The 22,236-nt window shown below is 48.6% G+C and overlaps 1 protein-coding gene across 1 annotated transcript in view; it reads right to left on the reverse strand.

The window, feature by feature from the left end:
- The window catches only part of LOC115553642 (CUB and sushi domain-containing protein 3-like), a 251,189-nt gene that overhangs the window by 134,192 nt on the left and 94,761 nt on the right, over positions 1–22,236 (reverse strand). Inside the window, 9 exon segments of the mRNA XM_030370072.1 lie at positions 3,486–3,602; positions 5,538–5,732; positions 6,648–6,835; positions 8,374–8,512; positions 10,038–10,229; positions 13,794–13,996; positions 15,719–15,845; positions 18,224–18,415; positions 21,302–21,458. Coding sequence (XP_030225932.1) covers positions 3,486–3,602; positions 5,538–5,732; positions 6,648–6,835; positions 8,374–8,512; positions 10,038–10,229; positions 13,794–13,996; positions 15,719–15,845; positions 18,224–18,415; positions 21,302–21,458 — 1,510 coding nt within the window.

Consider the following 22,236-nt stretch of genomic DNA (forward strand, 5'->3'; position numbering starts at 1 on the left):
ACTCCAGAAATCTCACAGGAAAATCCCTCGAGGCTTTTGGTGGGAGCGTCGGTCGCTCCGCGACTTCCACACCCCATTAGGCTTTTTCTGAACCGTCGGTTCATTGCAGGCGCTTCTATTCCTGTTCTATATTCGTACAACAAAAAATATATCAGCCGGTTCCGGACGTCCGGGGAAATTAGGACATGGTCACGGAGCGTCTTAACTCCTGGGTTTGGATTGTCACATGGTGGGATTAATCCCAGCCTGGGAAAAGGCAAAGGATTCTTAGAAGGAAAAGACAAACCCCTGCCGTGTGATGTGAGAGGAGCACCTATTTGTGTTTCACACGGTATATTGAGGTGAGAAGCACGGCGTTCCGGTCAGCGATCAGTGCCGCTGAATTATGTATAGCCGGGAATGAGGGGTTCCGACATGTTGGCTCACTCCCGTTTATTCCCGGCGCAGCCTTGCAGGGCTCTACCTTGCTCTCCATTACCGACCGAGCGCGGTAGTTTTCATGTCAATGTAATCATTCCTCTTTTTTCCCCCTTTTTTTACACGCGTCTTCATGCTCCCGACCCTATTCTATAATCTGGCGATCTCGCCGGAGCCCCCCTCCGTCACCAGCCTTGAATCGAAGCTCGGGTCCTGGGCAAGGAGCTCACGAGAAGGAGGAGGAGTGCTTGTTTGTCTGCCCATGTTTATTTGAGTAACCGACACCGGGGTTGTGAACCACTTGGCTGACCGTTTCATCACCCTGTCGCGTTTGAGATCAGACTTCATCAACATAGCGCTTTTAACATGCAGTCGTTTATTGACTTGCGCATTAATGTTGTCTTGTATGTACATGTCATGTCTTGTACATCTGTCTTGAGCATGTCTTGTACATTTACGATGTCTGTCCCGCTTGTCTCAATGCACCGTCCTTTGACATTCGCACAATGCGACGAAAACTGTCAATTTTTTTTTTTTTTTAAATCAACAATGTAATAATAATTTGGATATTAGGAGAATGGACATCCTCCCTTGCAAAATAAATAGTATGCAAAACAAAGAGTGCATGTCTCGATGCCCAGTCTCTCGTACTATGCGAAAAATTTAGCTTATTCATTAAAAAATGGATAATCATTTGATATAAGCAGAATAGACGAGTGTAGAATGAGAGCGTAATAAAACCCTTTCTCTTGAGACCTGCGGTTCGCGCTGAGTGCACACGAAGAGACGTTCATACGCACCGTTGATCAACGCTGCGACGACGTTCAGTATCAGAACGACACAGAAACTAAATGCACTCAAATGAAACGGAGCGGCGATGGGAAGTGATCGGAGCGAGAGAGAACATTTATTTGACGCCGCGGCTGTCACCTTTGACAAAGTATTTTGAGTCGGAGACGGTTAATCCGTCCCCCGTGGGCGTGCAACACGACTATTTAAAGAGTAGTATCCCTGAGACAGGGCTTTGACAGAGGCCTGTTTGAATAGGAAGGTCTACCTGGTTGCCCCTGGGTTGTTCCTAACAGCTAATATACACAACATACAACTTACAGGGACGCTGTTTAAAGGAGCATGTTGCTCAGGAGGTAGAGTGGGCAGGAGGCAGAGCGGGTTGGCTGGTAACCGGAAGGTCGATAGTTCGATCCCCGGCTCCTCCTGCTTCCAACGAGCTGGCTGTCGCCTTGAATGGTTGACTCCGCCGTCGGTGTGTGAATGGGTGAATGTTAGGCAATATTGTAGGTATCTGCAGATTTCAGCAAGTCAAATTTAAGAATTTTTAAGACCTTTTTAATACCACCTTGAATGAAATTTAAGACCTAAAACACGCGATGGTGGGGGTTGGCAACAGACGCGAGCCAACTTCGGAAACGGACGTCTTCCAGCCAACTGTCCTTGAATTTGCACCTACCCATGTCGCAGACTAGCTAGCAAGCACGGAGATAATTGTTTATATATGCAGCTAGCAAGGAAGAAGCCTCTACATGACCAGCATATGACATTTGTAACGAATTTAGGACTTTTTAAGGCCTTACATTTAGAAACATGAATTTAAGACTTTTTAAGACTTTTTAAGGATGCCAGGACACCCTGATTGTAAAGCGCTTTGAGTGGCCACTGGTTAGAGATTAAGGAACTTAACTCTTAGACTAAATACTGTCTTTTCCAGACAACAATGCTAGAGCCGTGTATTTCCTTGAGAAAGTCTTCTCTCCGGGTCGATGTTCTTGTTTTTGACTGGTGTGATTCACTAGCCTCGGAGTTGACTGCCAGTCATTCAACAAATTGGCACAAAACCTCAGTTTGCTGCAGCCATGGAAGCAAACAAACAGACTGAGATTGAACTGAGATTGCACTAAAGTCTCCTTAACCTAAAAGTCTATTCCTCTATCGATAAAGCTTGATGACCACAGCTGTGCTTGACCAAGGGTGACTCTCGGAGATGCATTTTGTCAGCCTCATAGCATAATTGCCCAAGTCGTATTTCTGCCAAAATGTGATAGCTAACCTAACTCTACTCTCCTAATGCTGCTGATTCATTGTGCCTCATTGGCTATATCCTAAGCCAATCAAACTGCTTTTACATTCCATTATAACTATCTGTCTAAGTCATCTATTTTACTTGGGCATTTTACTCTAAATACAAGATGAAGCATAAAATATATCTTGGGCATTTATGCTATGAGGCTAAGATGGAGAGAGCTCAGAGCCGAGAAGGATCTCAGGTGTGATGCCCAGTTGGCAAATTTTGTACCGAGCATGTTAGCTGTATTAAGCTTCCGCTGACGTCAGCATATAACCGTATGACCGTAAACACAGCCAGCCATGCATCCATCCATCCAACATTAACAGAGTTACATTAAATCCACATGAGCTGGTCCATAATTCGCAAACATTAAACCGCAAAAGTATAAATCAGCCGATCAATTCACAGTGTAGGACTCGCCGTCGAGTACCACGGTCAAAGTAGAATAGATGTGCTTACGTCCAATGCATAACGTGGCACTCAGTCTGCGCTCATGCGCGTTCAGTGTCCTCGCCCTGGCAACCCGCATGAGCTGTGGGTCTGGGAAGGAGGGAGGGGGTGGGCAGACACCCCCTTCTCAAATATGGTTAATGCGGACTGCAGTACCCGCTTGACTGGGTGTAGGTGATACAAATAATACCTTAGAAGATTGAGGGGGATGGGACCGCGGGGAGCTCGTTCTTATTGCAACACAGGCTTACACATCTCCTGAATCGTGGTGCCCCCGGCAAAACTGCTAGGCAGGAGGAGAGTTAGCTTGCCCACATTCACAGCACTACATCTCTCAAACTGGCAACTTTCAAATGGGGTCTGTTTGAGTGAGGACGATGAAGACCATGAGAACCCCTGACCTTCTGTGAGGGCCCTGGAAATGCAATTCACTGAGAGGCATGACGACTATTGAGAATTTAAATGGTCCACATCAAGGAGAGAGAGAGCGAGAGAGAGAGAGAGCGAGAGAGAGAAGAGACTTTTCAATGCTTACCAAAATCACCGGGGACAAAGATGTCATAGAGGCAGCTCTGGCCTTTGGTGTAATTATGCGGGTAGTTTGGGGACAGCACCGTCCCCTCGGAGCCCATGGAGCGACCTCCACAGGGGGCTGCGGACACACACAGAGAGAGGGAGAGAAAACACACTGTGACGGACGGAGTCGCCCCGGGGAAGGAGGAGTAAATACATCAGCAACGGAAATGAATGACAAACATAAACAGCGCACAACGTCGGATAACAAGTTAGTAAATGACGAACAATTTCAAGGCAGTTCCATTCCCACCGGCGCAGGTGTGTGTGTGTGTGTGTGTGTGTGTGTGTGTGTGTGTGTGTGTGTGTGTGTGTGTGTGTGTGTGTGTGTGTGTGTGTGTGTGTGTGTGTGTGTGTGTGTGTGTGTGTGTGGATAGACATCTTACTGCTGCTGAATATAATTTTGTATGAGGATAGATGGCAAAACAAAAGAAGATGAGTATGGTTTTAAAATCACATTTCAGCAGAGAAAACAAAAACACGAGTTGAACGTAGGCCCATCTTTCAGCAAAGCACACAACTATATATATATATATATATATAATCCACATGACTGCCAGCAAAATAAGGCCGTAATAACAGCTTTTAGTCTGCAAATAGAAAAACATTTTTGATTGATTGATGTAAAGTGAACAACAGAAACAATGCAAAAGATAAATGCAAAACAACATAGAAATACATCTTCTAGACTGCAATTTTGCGTCGGGGAGATTGCCTGTGTGGTTGCTGTGTTTACGGAAAAGTCTCCCCAGATCCGTGCCTTGAACACCAGTGACTAGAACTAGTACTATCAGTTAATCTTTAACTTTTCCCCTGTGGCCCCTCCGACGAAGACGCTGGTCCGATGGGGCCATCGTCTCCATCCACACACACACTTTGTCTGTCATGCACCTGCACGCTATTATCCAATCTTAAGCTGGTAATGATGCAGTAAATCCTGTCTCCCCCTCCCCAATCACAATTGCCTCCGACATCATGGATCCCAGCCAGCAGGTGGGTGTGGTGAGGGAGAGGGAGAAGGGGGAGGGAGAGAGGTGGGGGAGGGGAGGCCTCCATTGTAAACAAACACATGCTAGTCATTTGTCGAATGAGAGCCGTCTCGCCAGCTGTTTCCCCGAGCCCTGTCTCAGCCCGGGTGGCCTGCGTGTCACCGACTGTTGTCTCCGACGACCATGAGCTCTGACGCATCAGCAGTTTCTCCCCGGCTTTCGCTTGGGGGGGGGGGGGCTCTTTTCCCCGCTGCACACAGGTGTGAAATCAGGAGGATATAGGATGACAGAGGCGCCAAGGGGGGAATCCAAAACAATATAACTTGGTTTGAAACGGAGCGACGACAGCGGCGGTGGTTCCGGGAGAGAGCTTCCTTTGCCGAGAGGTGAGGTGTGTACGTGATTACGCCGTGTTGAGGTTTAGCCTAAGTGGAGCTTCCTCAAAGTGACGGCTTTCGGGAAGCTTGCCTTTGCCACGCCGCGAGAGATGAGCGGGGAAAAGTGTAGGAACGTCTGAGGTGAAGGCTGCCTGCGTGTTCCCCTGGCAGGAACGAGATGGCCTCCGATTCACCTCCTCTTGATGCATTCGACGGATGGAAACGGGGTACAATCAATCCTGTGCCTTGTATGCACAGGATATGGATACTGGGTACAGTATATCCCGTTCTTTGTTTGCACAGGATATGGAAACTGGGTACAGTGTATCCTGTGCTTGATTGCAAAGGATATGGAAACTGGGTACAGTGTATCCTGTGCCTTATTTGCTCAGTTCCTTCGACTTTTGTGCCAGAAGAAGTTTATTGCATTAATGAATAGGAGAAGTTTATTGGTATGGGGAGATGTGTCGATATTCCCTGCTAATGTCAGAACCGCAGAGTCGCTCTCCAGCTTCTACAACAGACTCAAGGCTCACTTGTTCAGAGTTCACCTAGACTGCGCATAGACTCCCTTCTTACCCCCACACCGCTCTTACGCACGCCAAAGATACCCCCAGCGACAATCACTTTAAAAGGAACCCTGCTCACCTTGGCAGCTTGGTTTGGCCCGGTCCCATTCCGGCCTCTTGCTGTTTCCCATGATGCAGGTGAGCGTGGAGTAGCCCTGCAGCACGTAGCCAGCCTCGCACTGGAACGTCACCATGGAGCCCAGCTTGTAGTCGGTGCCCATCCTGGTGCCGTTCATCACGTTGCCCGGATCAAAACAAGCCTCCCGCAGTTTGGCTGGCAGCCACGAGAAAGGGTGAAATTACAATGTCAGCGGCGGCATAGGGGATGGGAGGAGAGAGGAAGACTTTCCAATTAAGAGAAGACGTGTGAAAATGTTTTCATTTGGATGTAAATGGGTTGTTTGATCAAATAAAAGCGGTGTTATTAAAAAGTAATTTACGCCATGGCCCAAAAATAAAAAAAAGAAGGACGACTCAAGGGTGAATCGGAGGTTACCAGCGAGTACTTCAGAGGGAGGGAGAGTGGAAAAAAGAATCCATTGCGGACACTTCAAAAAGCATACATACATATCCATCCATATTCCAACTAAATCCCAGTGCCTTTGGATCGGAGCGGCGAAACACAAGTCCCTCCATGAGCTCAAAGATATACACTGAGTAGATATCGCATTCGGCTCCTAAGCATGCGTCAACAATGCCGCCATCTTGCCACGGGGTAAACAACCACATGAATGAATGAACGTCTGATGGGGCAGAGGTCCTTTCCCATTCCAACTCACTCTAAATCACCTTCAAGCCGGATTGTTTTCTGACATACGTCAGACGTGCGTTGTTATGATAGTAAAGAAATATATATATATATCGATCATGGATTTTTAATTTCTTATTACTTTCATTACCACAAACACATGTCCGACGTATGTCGGAAGACAATCCTCCTGAGGATTGCGTAAAAAGAAGGACGTTTTTTCATTCCGGTGGGTGGTTCCCCCTCGGCGAGATGGCGGCGGCATTGACGCATACGTTCCACTGAACCAGCTGCGCAATTAATGTTGGGTGTCTTGCTCAGGGACACCTCGCGTCTCACGCTGGGGGGAGCCGGGGATCGAACTGGCAACCCTCAGTTACTAGCCAACCCGCCCTACCCTCTGGGCTAAGCCGACCCTATCTATGCCGTGAGCCCTCCTACCTTTGTATTCCAGGTGGAAGCCGGTGTAGCTCACGGAGCCGTCACTGCGGAACGCCAGGTACATGAAGTTGGCCGTGCTCTCCACTTTCTCCGGCAGCTTGCTGTCCTGGAAGCTCCCCAGAAGGTGGGTGTTGCTGTCGGGCCCGTCGTAGATGTACAGGAAGTCGTAGTTTGGCTCGATGCTGAAGCTGAGGGGGGGGGGGGGGGGGGGGGGTGACGTGTGAATTGTTAAAAACATGATTGTTGTTCTTAACCACACGCAAGCATAACGGTGGCATTAGGTGTTTAGACTGCGCCGCCACACCTCGCCGGAGACGCACGCCCGCGTCGGTTTGCTTTGCATACGCCAAGACAAAGAGGATAAAACAAATGAATAAAAAACAATATCTTTCCCCAAGAGGTGGGAATAGATTAAATAGTCTGGATACGTTGTGATGGCACGATATCTTCCAAGACATCGTGAGAAGACAAGTCAATGGCGGTCTCGTAAGATTGCGCTCCATACTAACTCAGCTGCAGTGTGGGAGAGGGTGAGCTAGCAAGAAAGTGTGAGAGAGAGAAAGAGAGAGAGAGAGAGAGAGAGAGAGAGAGAGAGAGAGAGAGAGAGAGAGAGAGAGAGAGAGAGAGAGAGAGAGAGAGAGAGAGAGAGAGAGAGAGAGAGAGAGAGAGCGACAAAGAGAGGGAGGGATGGAGCAACAGAGATAGAGGGAGAGAGGGAGAGACAGAGAGTGAGACAGAGAGAGAGAGAGCAACAGAGAGAGGGAGGGATGGAGCGACAGAGATAAGGAGGGAGAGAGGGAGAGAGAGAGACAGAGACAGAGACAGAGACAGAGAGACAGAGAAAGAGAGAGATACAGACAGACATAGAGAGACAGAGACAGAGAGAGAGAGAGAGAGTCACAGACAGCGAAAGAGAGAGAGACATAAAGAGACAGAGACAGCAAAAAAGAGAGACAGAGACAGAGCATTTGTTTTTAAACTAACAAGCTTTGTTTATGGACAAAAATATCAATAGCCTGGAGATAATTGTGTTTTAGTTGCATCAAGGCAAGCCCCAGAACTCCGACCATTCGTTACGTGCTCTTAACAGGAGCGGGCAGCGTGCAGCCACCTCTGCATTGTGTTTGTTGTGGAGGACAAAGTGGGCACTGGCGACTTTTCCATCACAGAGGGTAAGGAAGCCGGGGAGGGCAATAGAATGCCCTTTCTCTCTCTCAACCGTCCGCCGGAAATGAAGTGTGAAATCATAATTATTCCACAAAGACTTGGCGCTTGGGCTTATTCAAAAAACCCAGCCGGCTCCGAGAACCTCATTTAGCGGCTACTGAGGCTGTGTGTGTACGGTCGGGATTCCTTCCATCTTATGCCATCCTGAACTTCACATCCACGCATTTTGTTCCGCTAAGCCCACACAAACTCCCCTCCGTCGCTTAACACGCGTATCCGACTTCACCCGACGTGGTGCCGCACTCGCACGCTCGCCGTCCCCACCTTAGAGGGCAACCAATTCCATGCCACACAGTACAGCCGCTATGTGTGCAGTGACTTATAAATAGAGTTCTGTCGGGCTACCAACATGGCCCACTTGTTTTATTTCCCATAAAGCTGTGTTTAAGCCACCAGACCATCTGCAGATAGGACGAGACTCTGTTCTTAATGAAAGGAAAACACACTTTTTTTTTCCAGGACATGGCAAAAGTCCTGGAAACTGTTCTCGGGTTTGTACCTGATGAACGCCAGGGAGATGACGTAGTCGGAGTGAACGGCGATGAGCCAATCGCAGTCCTTGCTGTGCGGGTACGGCAGCGGGAAATTTGGGGAGAGGATGAATCCCGACGATCCCGTGACGTTCCCGCCGCATGGGGCTGAAGGAGACGGGAGAGGGGGAGGGGGAGGAGGAAATACATCAATCGGAATTTGATAAAGATAGACGCGTGTTTAGATAGGACCGCTGGTGCTGGGTGGAGAGGGAAAGAGAGGCGATGGTCCACACAAACATCGGCCCTCAGGGGATATCCAGCTACTGTAGTCCAACTTGGTTATTTTGGCAATGACTAAGCAGTTGCAGGGCTTGAAATGGGGTCTACTATGATAAGATGATTCTGTTCAAAAAACAAATAAGTAAGTGGATAGATATAGTGGTTATCAGTGGATTGAGAACCACTGTAGTTCATTGCTGCCCTTCCCAGTGCTAACTGTTCGGGCTTTTAAACTATTAAAATATAAAGAGGCCCACACTGTTTTCAAACCTCAGACAGATAGTTCTGTAGATGATAAAATATTAAAACATGGAAATGAACCAGGACATTTGTAAATTAAAAAACGTAATTATCTAATATTTCACTCCTTCCTTTTTGTTCTTTGCTGTATTTTGTCTTCTCGATCAAATATGGAAATCTGTCTGGTTTGTCTGTAAGAGCCAAATTAGACCTCAAGTTAGTCGTAAAGTCTCCCAGCTTAAAGTTGAGTCAAACAGAACTACAATGCACTGCATGACACAACACAGAAATGTTCTGAAGTATTGATCTTCTCTTCAGAGCCGCTCACAACCACTCTGATGAGCTCAGCTGTGCGTCTCGACTCAGTGTGGTTTCCATGCTTTGTAGTGCCGGAGAGCACCATTGATTTCTTAAAAGTCAGTATGATCCCGGCATTATTCACAAACCATTTCACCCTTGATCAGAACCAAACATGTCACATTCTGTTCACATGTTTGGAGGGCAGAAGTGCGAGCCCTAAGCCTACTACCTGTGACTAATCACTGTTTAACTATCTTTGTCAAATAAAGTCGCGGCTACAGTACATACTGCTGTGGGGTTTAATTTCGACTGCCATATTTAAACCGACGTATTCCGCCATTGCCATGGTTTCAGGGCCAGCCAGAGAACATCAACGACAGGCCTGGCGTACGTTAGTCAGAGTGGGATTTGTTTGCTCGTGAGCCACAAGCAGTTTAGCAGCGGCTGAGGCGCAACGCGCTTCCTTAGTCACTTTTTGCTGGAGTGATTTCTCTGCGCGGTAATTAGCGGTGTAAGTGCACTACGATGATCCACGAGTAACACTGGGGCTGAGCTCCTAAGCAACCGCGGACGCGCCTGGCAACACCTCAATCCTCATCTCAAGCACCCATCCCGTTTGTCCTACACAAGCCTTAAAGGCACGCGGGCTAATTATGGCCCGTGCTGCAGCGAGTTAATATAATGGAACGACTCCCTCCCTCTGACTCGCTTCCCTCCCTCCCTCCAACTCACCCCTCCCTCTCCCTCGTTCTCCCTCTCCCTCTTTCTCTCTCTCCCTCCCTCTCGCCCCATCCCTCCCTCCCTCTGACTCCCTAATCTCCCTCCCTCTTGCCCCATCCCTCCCTCCTTCCCCCTCCCCCCCCCCTCTCACCTATGCAGCTGGGGGGGCTGGGCTGCCAGTAGTATCTGTTTTCCACCTGGATGCAGGTGATCCGGCTCTCCCCCTGCAGCTCGTATCCCGGGTCACAGGAGAAGGTGACCGCGTCGCCGGGCTCCCGCCCCTCCCCGTTGCGGCTGCCGTTCATGGGCATACCCGGGTCCCTGCAGGCCGTGGCCAGAGAGCCTGAGGGGAGATAAAAACACACACACACACACACACACACACACACACACACACACACACACACACACACACACACACACACACACACACACACACACACACACACACACACGTACATGGACACATACACACAGGCACACACGTTCATGCACACATACACACACCAGGCACACACATACACGCACATACATGCACACGCACACACACAAACAAGCAAGCACACACACATATATACACACAAGCCCACACACATTTACACACAGACATGCAAGCCCACACAAAGACACACACACATGCACACACACAAACACACACACACGCACACACACACACACACACACACACAAGCCCACACACGCAAGCCCACACACATGTACACACGCACACACATACACACGCAAGCACACACACACACATGCAAGCACACACACACACACACACACAAACGCAAACGCAAATAAGTGTGTGCTTGCACGACAGGCGCAAGCAGGTGTGAAGACCCCTGGACACCTGCACAATGGATTTCATATCGTGTCCTAGACAGCTGTCGGGCTCTCTCTGTCGCTCCAACACAGTTATTGGAAAAGTAAAAAAAAAAAGGACCTAAAGAGATTAGGGGCCCATCTCAGCAGGTAAAATCATGTAGGGGTTTTCCCATCGTATAGGTTATTTTATTTTATACAAACCCAAAGCACAGCTGTGGAGCAGCCCTGGGTGGGGACGATTCGGGGGAATCTGACGGTATTGTGAATAACCCCTCCCCTGAGACGAGGTTATTCGCAGACGTGACGTGGTTCAAACGTTTCATATGATAAACGTAATTTCATCACGGTGGGACTGAGTCCAGCCTCGAGCCAGAAGCAAGCAGAGGCCACTCCAAGCGCTTGACATTCAGTGGCCAAACATTCAACCATTGATACGCCCATTTATGAACACAATCTTTCGGCAATGGCGGTGGCAGCCATCAAAGCCACCCGTCGTGGGGAGCAGTTAGAGCGACGGCATTGGGCTAATGGGAACCAGCGAGGGTAAAAAAAGGAAATTACGCAGGCATAAAAAGATACATAGTAGCTTGGGTGTATGTGTGTAAGGGCGGCATGTGGTTCTGGAGGTACAGCGGGTTGCCTGGTAACCGGAAGGTTGCTAGTTCGATCCCCGAGCTCCTCCTAGAGCAGGGGTGGGGAACCTTTTTCACATCAAGGGCCATTTCAATTTTTCCAAAGTCCTCAGAGGGCCATACCATTATGAACACATAACTAAAGATGAAAAAAAAGACAAAAAAAGTCTATAACTGCTGTGTTACTAAGCCTCATGTTTGCTGCATTTCTAGACTCACCTAATGTGATGGCTGGAACTGTTTTTCTCTAGCAAGGCGTCTGATGTCAGCTGGCAGTGATGATGATGCTACTCCAGGGATGGGCAACTTTCATGATAAAGAGGGCCACATTTTTTATCATAACCATCGGAGGGCCACATGACTGCACACTTCAACTATACGTGAGCTGAGAGAAGCTACATAATTTTGAATTTGGTAGATGATTTCCTGTATTCTGGTGCATTTTGGCGATGGCCACTACCTAAAAAATCGTCCAGAATCATAACCTATGTACGGTATGTTAATTGAACCAACATACATTAATTTCATGTTTTCCATGCTCAAACAGCCACATGAATGGTCAGTATTTTTATCAGTGCAAAGGGCTCACATACATCATCATTCAATGAAGTCAAAAAACTGAAAAACAGTGGCCCAACATTAAGTGCAACAACTCAATGAACTCAAACCCAACAAGCAGTTGTAGTAGTTGTAGTGGCGACTTAAGTGGATATCTTTAATGACTGATATCGCTTCTAAACATACTAGACACATGGGTTTGCCTTTGAATTCTATGAATTCTTCTCATCTTTCTTGAACGAGTTTTCTGTAACTCGATCAATTATTATTATTATTATTATATATATATATTTTTTTTATTAATTTTTTTTATTATTATGTGCAGGCTGAGTGGGCATGCGGGCCGCGGGCCACATGCCCGCGGGCCGCCAGTTCCCCATCCCTGTCCTAGAGGGTCGAGGTGTCCCTGAGCAAGACACCTCACCCTCACTGCTCCCGACGAGCTGGCTGTGGCCTTGCATGGTTGACAACACCGTCGGTGTGTGAAAGTGTGCATTAATGGGTCAATGTTAGGCAGTATTGTAAAGAGCTTTGAGTGGACACTGGTAAGAAAAGCGCTGTATAAACGCAGTCAAGAAGAATATGGATGATGGCCATCCATAAGTATAAAACGAATGAAATGCCATAGGTTAAATATTTTCTTACAGATTCCAGGCAAGTATTCTTATCTAAGAGCCTCGACTACAGAGCAGGCATCCCTTAAACCTTTTCATCGCGGGGACCCCAACACAATTTCAGTGTCCTTGGGACCCAACTGCTCTGGCGACACTTTGGAATTGGTGAGGCTTTTGTTGAACCAAAGGATCCCCGATTTCACCTGGGCCAGAGTGGTCTGAAGCGGTGAGCATACTTCAAAATAAATCCTTTTTTTGGGCTGGCCGAGGCCAAAGAAGTTCTTTGCAGACAAACTAGCTTTGTACTGCAGCTGGAATTTGGTCACTTAACGGACCATAAGTTACAACCAGTGGGGTCTTGTTGACATTGATTTCTGATTTATAACACAGTTTTCGAATTGCTGTCGTCTGCTGAGGGTTTTTCCAATTTTGCCATTTCGGAGGAGTAGTGCAGTAAGTGCTAAGAAATAAGCTTGAGGAACGCCCTGGTCATTTTCTCTGCAATCACGTCATGCTTTGTTCTTACGACCCTGCAAAACTTCTTCAGCACAACAAGTATTCTTTTTCGGGTGTTCTGTACAGGTTATCAACACGTGCAGATCCCGGCTCGAGACACATAGTTTAAGGAATGCTATCCTCTAGAGCAGTGGTTCTCGAGCTATTGCGACTCAAAAACACCCTCTCCATGTCATTCAACAGATTGCACCTTCCACCAGCACACAGAGTTTTAGGAAGAGGAGGAGAAGATAATGGGGCTCTATTGTGCCGCTTTTCAGGGAGAATGGCTCTCCCTTCGACCCTTCAAAGGACCCCCAGGGTACGCGTACCGCACCTTGAGCAACACTGCTCTTGAGCAACTTCAACAACAAGGAGGTACTTGGTTCTGTGGGAAACAGAGAGAGAGAGACAGAGAGAGAGAGGGAAAGCGAGAGGGTGAGAGAGAGCGAGAAAGAAAGAGAGCAAGAGAGAGAGCAGAAGAGAGCGAGATGGAGAGAGCGAGAGTGAGCCAGAGAGAAAGAGCCAGGGAGCCAGAGAGAGGGAGCCAGAGAGAGAGAGCAAGAGAGAGCGAGAGCGACAATGAGAGAGAGAGCAAGAGAGGGAGAGTGAGCCAGAGAGCAAGAGAGAGAAAGGGAGCCAGAGAGGAAGAGAGAGAGGGGGAGCGAGAGAGAAAAAAAGAGAAAGAAAGCGAGCGAGAGCGCAATAGAGAGTGAGAGCAAGAGCAAGAGAGAGAAAGCAAGAGTGCGAGAGCGAGAGCCTGAGAAAGTGTGCACTCACTGGAGAAGTCGATGGCGAAGCCCGACTTGGTGATGTAGAAGTCGGTCTCGAACTGGATGGTGACCAGGTTGAGCGTGGAGTGGATGCCCTCGGGTAGCAGGGAGCCGCTCACCTCCCTCAGGGACATCTCGTTGTCGGGGGGCCCGTCCCACACCTTCAGGATGTCGTGGGACGCCTCTGTGTCGAAGGCCAGGAACTGGAGGCTGAAGAGAGAGAGAGAGAGCGGCTGGGTTACAGTGAGATCTGGCTGTTGTCGCATTCGAAACGCATTGAAGTTGACGATTTCTCCATTTTGTTCGCACCAGATGGTCTTGGGGCTGACAACCTGTTTGTCCTCCTAGAAGCTCTTATATCAGCTGAAAAAAGGTTTCAATCTGTCATTGTTGATCAGCGTTTACTTTACAACTTAGTGCCTGCCGTGGAAATATTAATCGTAACTATAAAATACAATTATATACAAATTATATTAAACTTGTTTACATAATTACTAGTCAATTTAAAAGGAATTGTATATATTCTCCTCGGACATAGTGATATCTTCATTCAGCCCTCTAACTGAGAGTTGTTAGTTGGCATAGTCTGTCTGTCTCACTGAATGTATTCTTGGTAACTTTGCTGCCTGTATCTTCCTATGATCACGCTAAAAAATTCAATCAAATATTTTGCTGGCCAAGTGTCCTAAAGAAAAACGTATTCTTCGTCAGTGCTACATAAAATAGAATGCATTTATGCAGCAACGCGCTCTACAAGTTAAGCCTGACAACATAACTAGTCCTACACACGTTCATAAACAGAATCGCTCAACGACGGCGGTGGCAGCCATTAAAGGCAACAGCCATCTCGTTGGGGAGCGGTAAGGGGGAGGGGCCCTGCTCAAAGTCGGGACGCCGCGACAGTTGGCTAATAGGAACCAGCCACCCCCCCGGGACGCAAGACAACCTGCTCCACCCTCCTGTGCCGCTGCCGCCCATAACAATCCCTACCACGACCAAGAGGGTGGCAGAGCATTGGAATGTGCATTCGTCATTCGATAGAACGAATTGTTTAACCACACAAAAGCGCGATGGGATTTGCACCTCGGCTGCAAAGCGAGCGTTGTGAAAAGCAACTTAGCGGGTAAGAGAAACATCCCCCCGCCCCCTTGCACCTTGCAATGAATATCATCAGCGGGTGCCATCACTGTCTGCAAACTCCCCCCCCTCCATCACTGCCTAATGGGGCATCCCGGGGCCCATCCACAGGGGCCCTCGCCCTCGCTCACACCTGGGCCCCCCCCCCCCCCCCCGATACCGCCTTCACCTCCAACACCTTCGCTAAACCCCTCCACGTCGCGGGGAAAACCTCTGCCTGTGTTGTTTTGATTTATTTCGCTTTTCTCTTTACTCTACTTCTTTATAAGTGGTGGCAAGTGAGGACCATTTCAGAGTTGGTGTGTGTTACGTGATTAAATATCCTCCTTGAATGGTGAAGGTTGTCTTCCCACCTTCGGGGGTGTGACGGCAAAACATGCCAATAAGGACGCCTTTATTGCCATTGTGTTGTGATAGATTTGGCATATAAAATATATATATATATATATATATATATATATATATACTGGGTAATTAGACATTTTGGACCAAACCATTAGAGGTGTTATCTGAATGAGAGCTGAGGCCTGTGGGCTATTTTTCCTCTGCGGCGTAATTACAAGAATAATGTCACACAGTGGAGTTGTTGTTCAAGGAATTATGGAAATCATTATTTGGCGAATCTGTCTTTGAAAGTAGCTGCATATAATAACAAATGTATATAATCATAATAATTCAATCTTAATGAAGGTATGTACATAGGACGCACTGTATAGAACATTGATTCAAAGACACCATTGCCAAGACCAACATACATCCGTACGCATTTTGTAGGGAAACGAAAAGAGTGCCTACCTGACGATATTGCCGGAGTCCACCTCGATAGTCCAGGTGCATCTCAGATTGTTGTCGTAAGGAAATGGATATCCTGGGGACAGAATACGCCCAGTGGACGTGCCCTTAAAACTGCCACCGCACTCGGCTGTAGGGACACACACACACACACACACAATCACACAAACACACACACACACGCACACAAACAGCGTTGTATTTATTGTATTGGGTTATGCTGAGATCTGACTGTCGTCACATTCAAACATATTGGAGTTGATGAGTCCATTTTGTTAGCACCAGTTGACCTTGGGGCTAATAAACAATTTATCCTCATCGAAGCTTTGAAATCGTTGAAGAGGTTTAGATCTGCTATTGTTGAGCTACTTACATAAGCTACTAACCTAATAACCTAGAAGTCACACTGGCTTGGGCAGAAGCCAGTCTCCAGGTAAAATCATGAATCTAGCAGCTAAACAGCTTCTAAAACCCCACTATGTTCCCCCCTCCCTGACACACCGGAGCGCTCGCGACGAGCACTTCCTGCGCGTCCCAAACGCTTAGGGATGCAAAGCGTGTGTTGTCCCGGAGTATACTTCCTAATGATGCCATTAATTAACTTTAAAAAGACCGCGTCTACAGAAACATAAACAGACCGGGGGCCTTGCTGGGTAAGGACACAGCCGGGACAAGTGTTAATAAATAAAGCACTACGGTGGCGTTCGCTCGCCGCACGCCCTCCCTCCTCCCCTCCCCTCGCTTAGCGTCCGGTCGCGCCGCGAGCACAAACACCACTTCATTATAATCAGGACGGGGAGATTGCTGGAGACGGACTTGGGATGCAGGTGTATAATCAACGGCGTCATGTGGTGTTGTGGAGGGGGGGGGCGGGGGGGGGGGGGTCCTCGATGAAGGATGGAGGATGGGGTCCCACTTGGAATTCACCTGGCAGACGCCGCAGCATCGATGGTTAGTATTGACCAAACCTCGTTGAACAGTTCGTCAATAACAACACTCTCCCCCCCCCCCCCCTCTATTGCTGAAGACGCACAGACGTATTCACACATGACATGCTAGCGAGGTTGTCATGTGCCGTTCGGGAGCGGCGGGAGAACACGGAAAAACATAAACAAGTGTGCGTGACTTTGTGTGTGTGTGTCTCTGTGTGCGTGTGTGTACCGCATGAGGGACAGGAAGCGGTGACATTTAAAGTGCAATCCCGCACACGATCCTGCATTTGTAAATCATTTCTAACCCTAATCCATCACCGGCCGACGGACCGGGCCGCACAAGGCTTCCCAGGGCCCGGAGGCACACAGCTAATGGCTTTATCTGTTCGCTCCCCCTCTCCCCCTCTCCCCCTCTCCCCCTCTCTCTCTCTCTCTCTCTCTCTCTCTCTCTCTCTCTCTCTCTCTCTCTCTCTCTCTCTCTCTCTCTCTCTCTCTCTCTCTCTCTCTCTCAACTGTACCACCCCTCCCTCGCCCGCTCCATTCGCCTGGCAATCTCGTGATTATGCCCCATTGTGGTTCCCCTTGTTGTTGTTGTTGTTGTTGTCGCAGTTTGTCGGTGGTAGCGGCGGCGGCGGCGGCGGTGGCGGTTTCAAAACGGACCATTGTTGTTTGAAAGACAGGATAAACCCTGTAATTAAAGTTGGCCTAACACTGGAGATGCCGGCACAACGCTCCGTAAACAGAGACGTCGGCGGTAATCCCCGGCATTGGAACGACGGCCGTGGCTCCGTCCCTCCTGTACAGAAACGCGTGTCAGGACCGACGGCGGGATCAGGAAGCACGAGGGTTGCGTCAGCGCTCTGACCGGCGAGACGCTCTCAGCGTTTCCTTTGAACGGCGCCGCCGTCGAGGGGGAAGCGGTGTCCGACCGAATCAGCAGCGTTAATGCAACGCACGGCGGTGTTGACAGCCAGGGCCTGCACCGACCATGATGCAAGACCCCGAAAAACAGGCCGACAGACAGACAGGTGGAGGTGGAGGAGGAGGAGGAGGAGGAAGACCCCTGGAGAAAGAGAGAGGAAGAGCCGATACGAGAAAGAGAGAGGAACGCGTGGGAGAGACGGAGATCGAGAGAGACAGATTGAGAACGAGAAAGACGGAGGGGGCCGGACAGGGTGCGAGCAAGACAGACCGAGGGGGGGGGAGAGAGAGAGAGAGAGAGAGAGAGAGAGAGAGAGAGAGAGAGAGAGAGAGAGAGAGAGAGAGTTAACGAGAACGAGAGAGTTAACGAGAACGAGAGAGAGAACGAAAGAGACAGAGACAGATTGAGAGAGCGCGAGAGAGAGAGAGAGAGAGAGAGAGAGAGAGAGAGAGAGAGAGAGAGAGAGAGAGAGAGACGCACACACAGTGGGTCTAAGTGTTGATGTGTGTACAGGGGGTTGAGGGGGGTTCACCAGACTGACGAGAGAGCGAGAGGGAGAGAGAGAAAGAAAGACATATATAGCGAGAGAGAAAAAAAAAGAGTGAACGAGAGCGAGAGAGAGAGAGGCCAGGGCCCCAAAATGAGAGGTGTTACCTATGCATGAGGGCAGGTTGTTGTCCCAGGCCCTCCTCTCCCCGGTCATGCAGGCCAGCGTGCCGCTGCCGTGCAGCGTGTACCCCTGGTCACAGCCGTACGTGATGGCGCTACCCGCGAAGTGGCCCTCCTCCGACAGCTTGAAGCCGAACTGGGGCACCCCGGGATCATCGCAGTGGGAGAGCTCAAAGCCTAGGGGAGGAATGGGAGGAGAGGGAGGGGGGAGGAGGAGGAGAGGTAAGGGGGAGGAGGAGGAGGGGGAGGAGAGGGAGGGGGGAGGGAGGAATGGGAGGAGAGGGAGGGGGAGGAGGAGGGGAGGGAGGGTGGAGGGGAGAGGAGGAGGAGAGGGAGGGGGGGAGGAGGAGGAGAGGTAGGGGGGAGGAGGAGGTGGAGGGAGGAGACGGAGGAGGAGGTGAGAACAGAGGAGGGGGTGGAGGTAGGGGAGGGGAGGGGAGGGAGGAGGAGGAGGTTAGAATGGAGGAAGAGGAGGAGGGGTAGAGGAGGAGGAGAAGGATGGGATGATGGTGGAAAAAGAGGAGGAGGAAAGGGAGGAGGAGGCAGATAGTGTTTGAGGATTGAGTTGTGTGATCCCGAGTCCCAGAGGGACCACACACACACACACACACACACACACACACACACACACACACACACACACACACACACACACACACACACTCACGAACACACACACACGCGGCTATTCATCAGCATTTAAAGATGACTGCGTTCATGAGGAGCGGCAATATTCCCGTTTATCTGCATGGTAAAGCCCTTATTGATTGAGCTCGGGAATTAATTTTCGGTTGAGCACGGATGAGGATTGGACCTAAACCACCATTATACTACGCGGCGGTAAAACCAGCCTTTTGCAAACATGAACGCGCAATTAAGACGCCACGATTAAAAGCGCAATTGAGCGTGGACGTTTACGGGTTTCGGAGGGAATCATCCGAGGGGTGGGGGTGTAGTCGGGGGGTTAGGGTCGACACGGAGGCGAGCGGGAATCACATTTAGATAAACAAGCCTTCAACAAGCGGGCTGTTTCCGGGGGAAGGCTGTTAAAACGCGGCGTGTTTGATCCAGACCGTGGCCTATGTCTCTGCTCCACCTCCCCGCCCGGGGGACGTACAACGTTAAGAGTCCTGCTATACAGCAGCAGCAGCCGCAGCCGCCGCCGCCGCTGTTGCCGCGACGACGGACCATAAACCTGGCAACGTGCGATTTATGGCGTCTTCCCTCGCCGTTTGCCCCGCGCGCTCGCTGTTATGGCCGTGTTCCAAGTGTCACGCCCGTCGTAAATCTCTAATCGGGGCTGGTCACACTTTACCAAACACTGCCTGATTCCCGGGGCGGACTTTAGGTGGGAGGGCTGTGTGGTAAGGGGTTGGGTTTTAATGAAAGCTCCCCGGTTGGAGAGGGTCGTTTGCCGTTCAGTTTGGTTGGAATAAACAAATTTTGCAAATCGGACCTTGAAGTTTTTGTTTTTGGAAAGCCTGCTCTTTGTCTTTCTTCCACTGAATTATTTTTTTATCGAGCACGTCGTGTACATTTTCTTCACCTTCGCTTTTTGGTTGAGAGCCCAACATGTTGTATTTAAACTTATGTGATTTTCCTGGCGGAAAAAAGTTCTAAACGCAAAGGACACAAGACGCATTGTGCGAGTGAACCGGGCCACGCTCAGCGAAGAAGCTAAATGTAATTACTCCGTGCCTCGTTTTAATGGCAGCTGGCAATTAAACCAACTGAAGATGCATTTCCTCTCTAGTGGAAACTTGCGTTTTTCTAGAGTAGGAACGGGACAAACCGCAGCTCAACCTGAGAGCCATACAACTTAGTTAGTGTGTTTAGCACAGTTGATGTACGACAGCAAACGCACCACGTTAATTAACACCCTGATTTACTCCATCTCGTATACCTCTTTCGCGACATATTACTAAAGGTGGACCTTCACGTATGAACTAAAAGCCAAGCTAATGAGATTGTCTGGCTTTGGCTTTGTCTCATTAAATCGACACTTTCACCATTCTCATTAACCACGTTGAACCTTGACTTTAACGACCACCTACGTAGAAGAAACATCCCACTCAAACACGTAGAGACACACACACACACACACACACACACACACACACACACACACTAAAAACCAAATTGTAAGGGAGACTGCAGTGTCACCAACCTGCTTCTCTCGTCTCAGCAAACAACACACACACACACACACACACGGCCAATTAGAGAACAGCCCAGAGCCTATCTGACTATCAGAGAACCACTTACCAAACTTTATGAGCGTGCGCGCACACACACACACACACACACACACGCACATCACTGCACAGAAAAATCTCACAAACACAAACAATTTCATTCCATTTACCAAAGCATGTCAAGGCAGGTACAGACGGTAATTTCAGCCCATAGAATGATTGGAACCTAGCTGACACAGTTATAGCAACAAAAAAGCAACCCGACAACATAAACGTGGGCGGGAAGCAAGAATAACAAACATGAAGGGGAGAAAGAAAACAAAGCTCTGAAGCAGTATCAAGATTCATCTCAGTAGCTATAGCTGCCTTGTTGTCGGGGACGACGACGAAGAAGCCACATAAGACACAACGGTGAGCTGAGATTCAATTAACGTCTCAATCTCATCCCCCAAACCCTGGGGTCTCACTGAGCCGAGGTTAAAGTGAAGTAGCGGTTATTCTACCTTCCGCGATGGTGTCGACGCCAGCGTACGGCTGTGCAATTAATCGTTTTTTCAACGCGATTTTGAATTTTGCGTCCAACGATTAAAAAAAAACGATTATTATCGAGTTCGAATTTTTATTCAGAACAGCGGGATACATATTTGGATTTTTTTTTAGATCTGAACATTTTTTATTCAAACATTTAGTGTATTTTTTTAACAGGAAATTTCGAAGTTCTCAGTTACAAATGTTTTTTTGGAGAGAAACACATAACGCATCATGTTTTCAAGCTCAAAAATAATGGCGATTTTAATATTGAGCAAAATAATCGTGACTATGATTTTTTTTCCATAATGGAGCAGCTCTAGGCCAGCGCTGCTCTTACTGTAGTACTGGAGCTTGAAGCCCTCCCCAGTGGCTTCCTGGTCAGAGTAGAACTCCAGCCACAGCTGGTTGGAGGTGCTTGTGAGGGACAGGCCCAGCATGGCCGTGCCCGTGTAGCTGCCCATGAGGTGGGCCGCGGTGTCCTTGCCGTCGTACACCTGGGAGGGGGGTCAACAAGAAGAGAAACAAAGAATGGTTCAAAAACGCACACGCGTCATTCATCATCGTCAGGCATGGGATTATGGGGCCAGGGTGGGTTGGATGGCTACGAGGGTTTTGACTACATTATACATTTAGGGCATTTAGCAGATGCTTAATCCAAAGCGATTTACACGTTTTTTACAAGTACATTTACAAGTACATTTGTCAGAAGAAAGAGAAGCAGTATATCGATGTCGATACATTTAGGATGGTCATGAAACAAGTGCCAATTACTAACAATCGCTAGGTTAACCCATTCCCCGTATACAACAAGGATAACAAGGATAAGAGGCTACACAATGCTAAGTACTATTTTTAAGGGCAAGGACGTACAATATACAATAAGTGTGCAAGAAGGGTGTGGGGGGTAAAGGAAGAGGCTATGCATGAGTCTAGGTGAACTCTGAACAAGTGAGTCTTGAGTCTTCGTTTTCACAGAGGCTAAGAAACTGATTTGATTTAGGTATTTCCTTCTTTACATCTTTGTTTGGATCTACATGGGTGTAAGGAGATGATGATAAAAAATATTGGTTTCATTTGATTTGGTTTCTTGCTTTCTTAGGGCAGTCTATCCTTCTTCAGCGATTCCACACCAGAATCATGCAACACAAGCTAGTTATGAATATTGACTTTGCATAAAATAACAAGCATTGCATTCCTCAATATTAATTTTTGGATGAAAACCAGATCCTAGCTTCAGAAAACCTTTGGAAAGTGTTTCGATATGAATAATCC

Source organism: Gadus morhua, chromosome 11, assembly GCF_902167405.1.
Source record: "Gadus morhua chromosome 11, gadMor3.0, whole genome shotgun sequence".
In the NCBI taxonomy this organism is placed as follows: Eukaryota; Metazoa; Chordata; class Actinopteri; order Gadiformes; family Gadidae; genus Gadus; species Gadus morhua.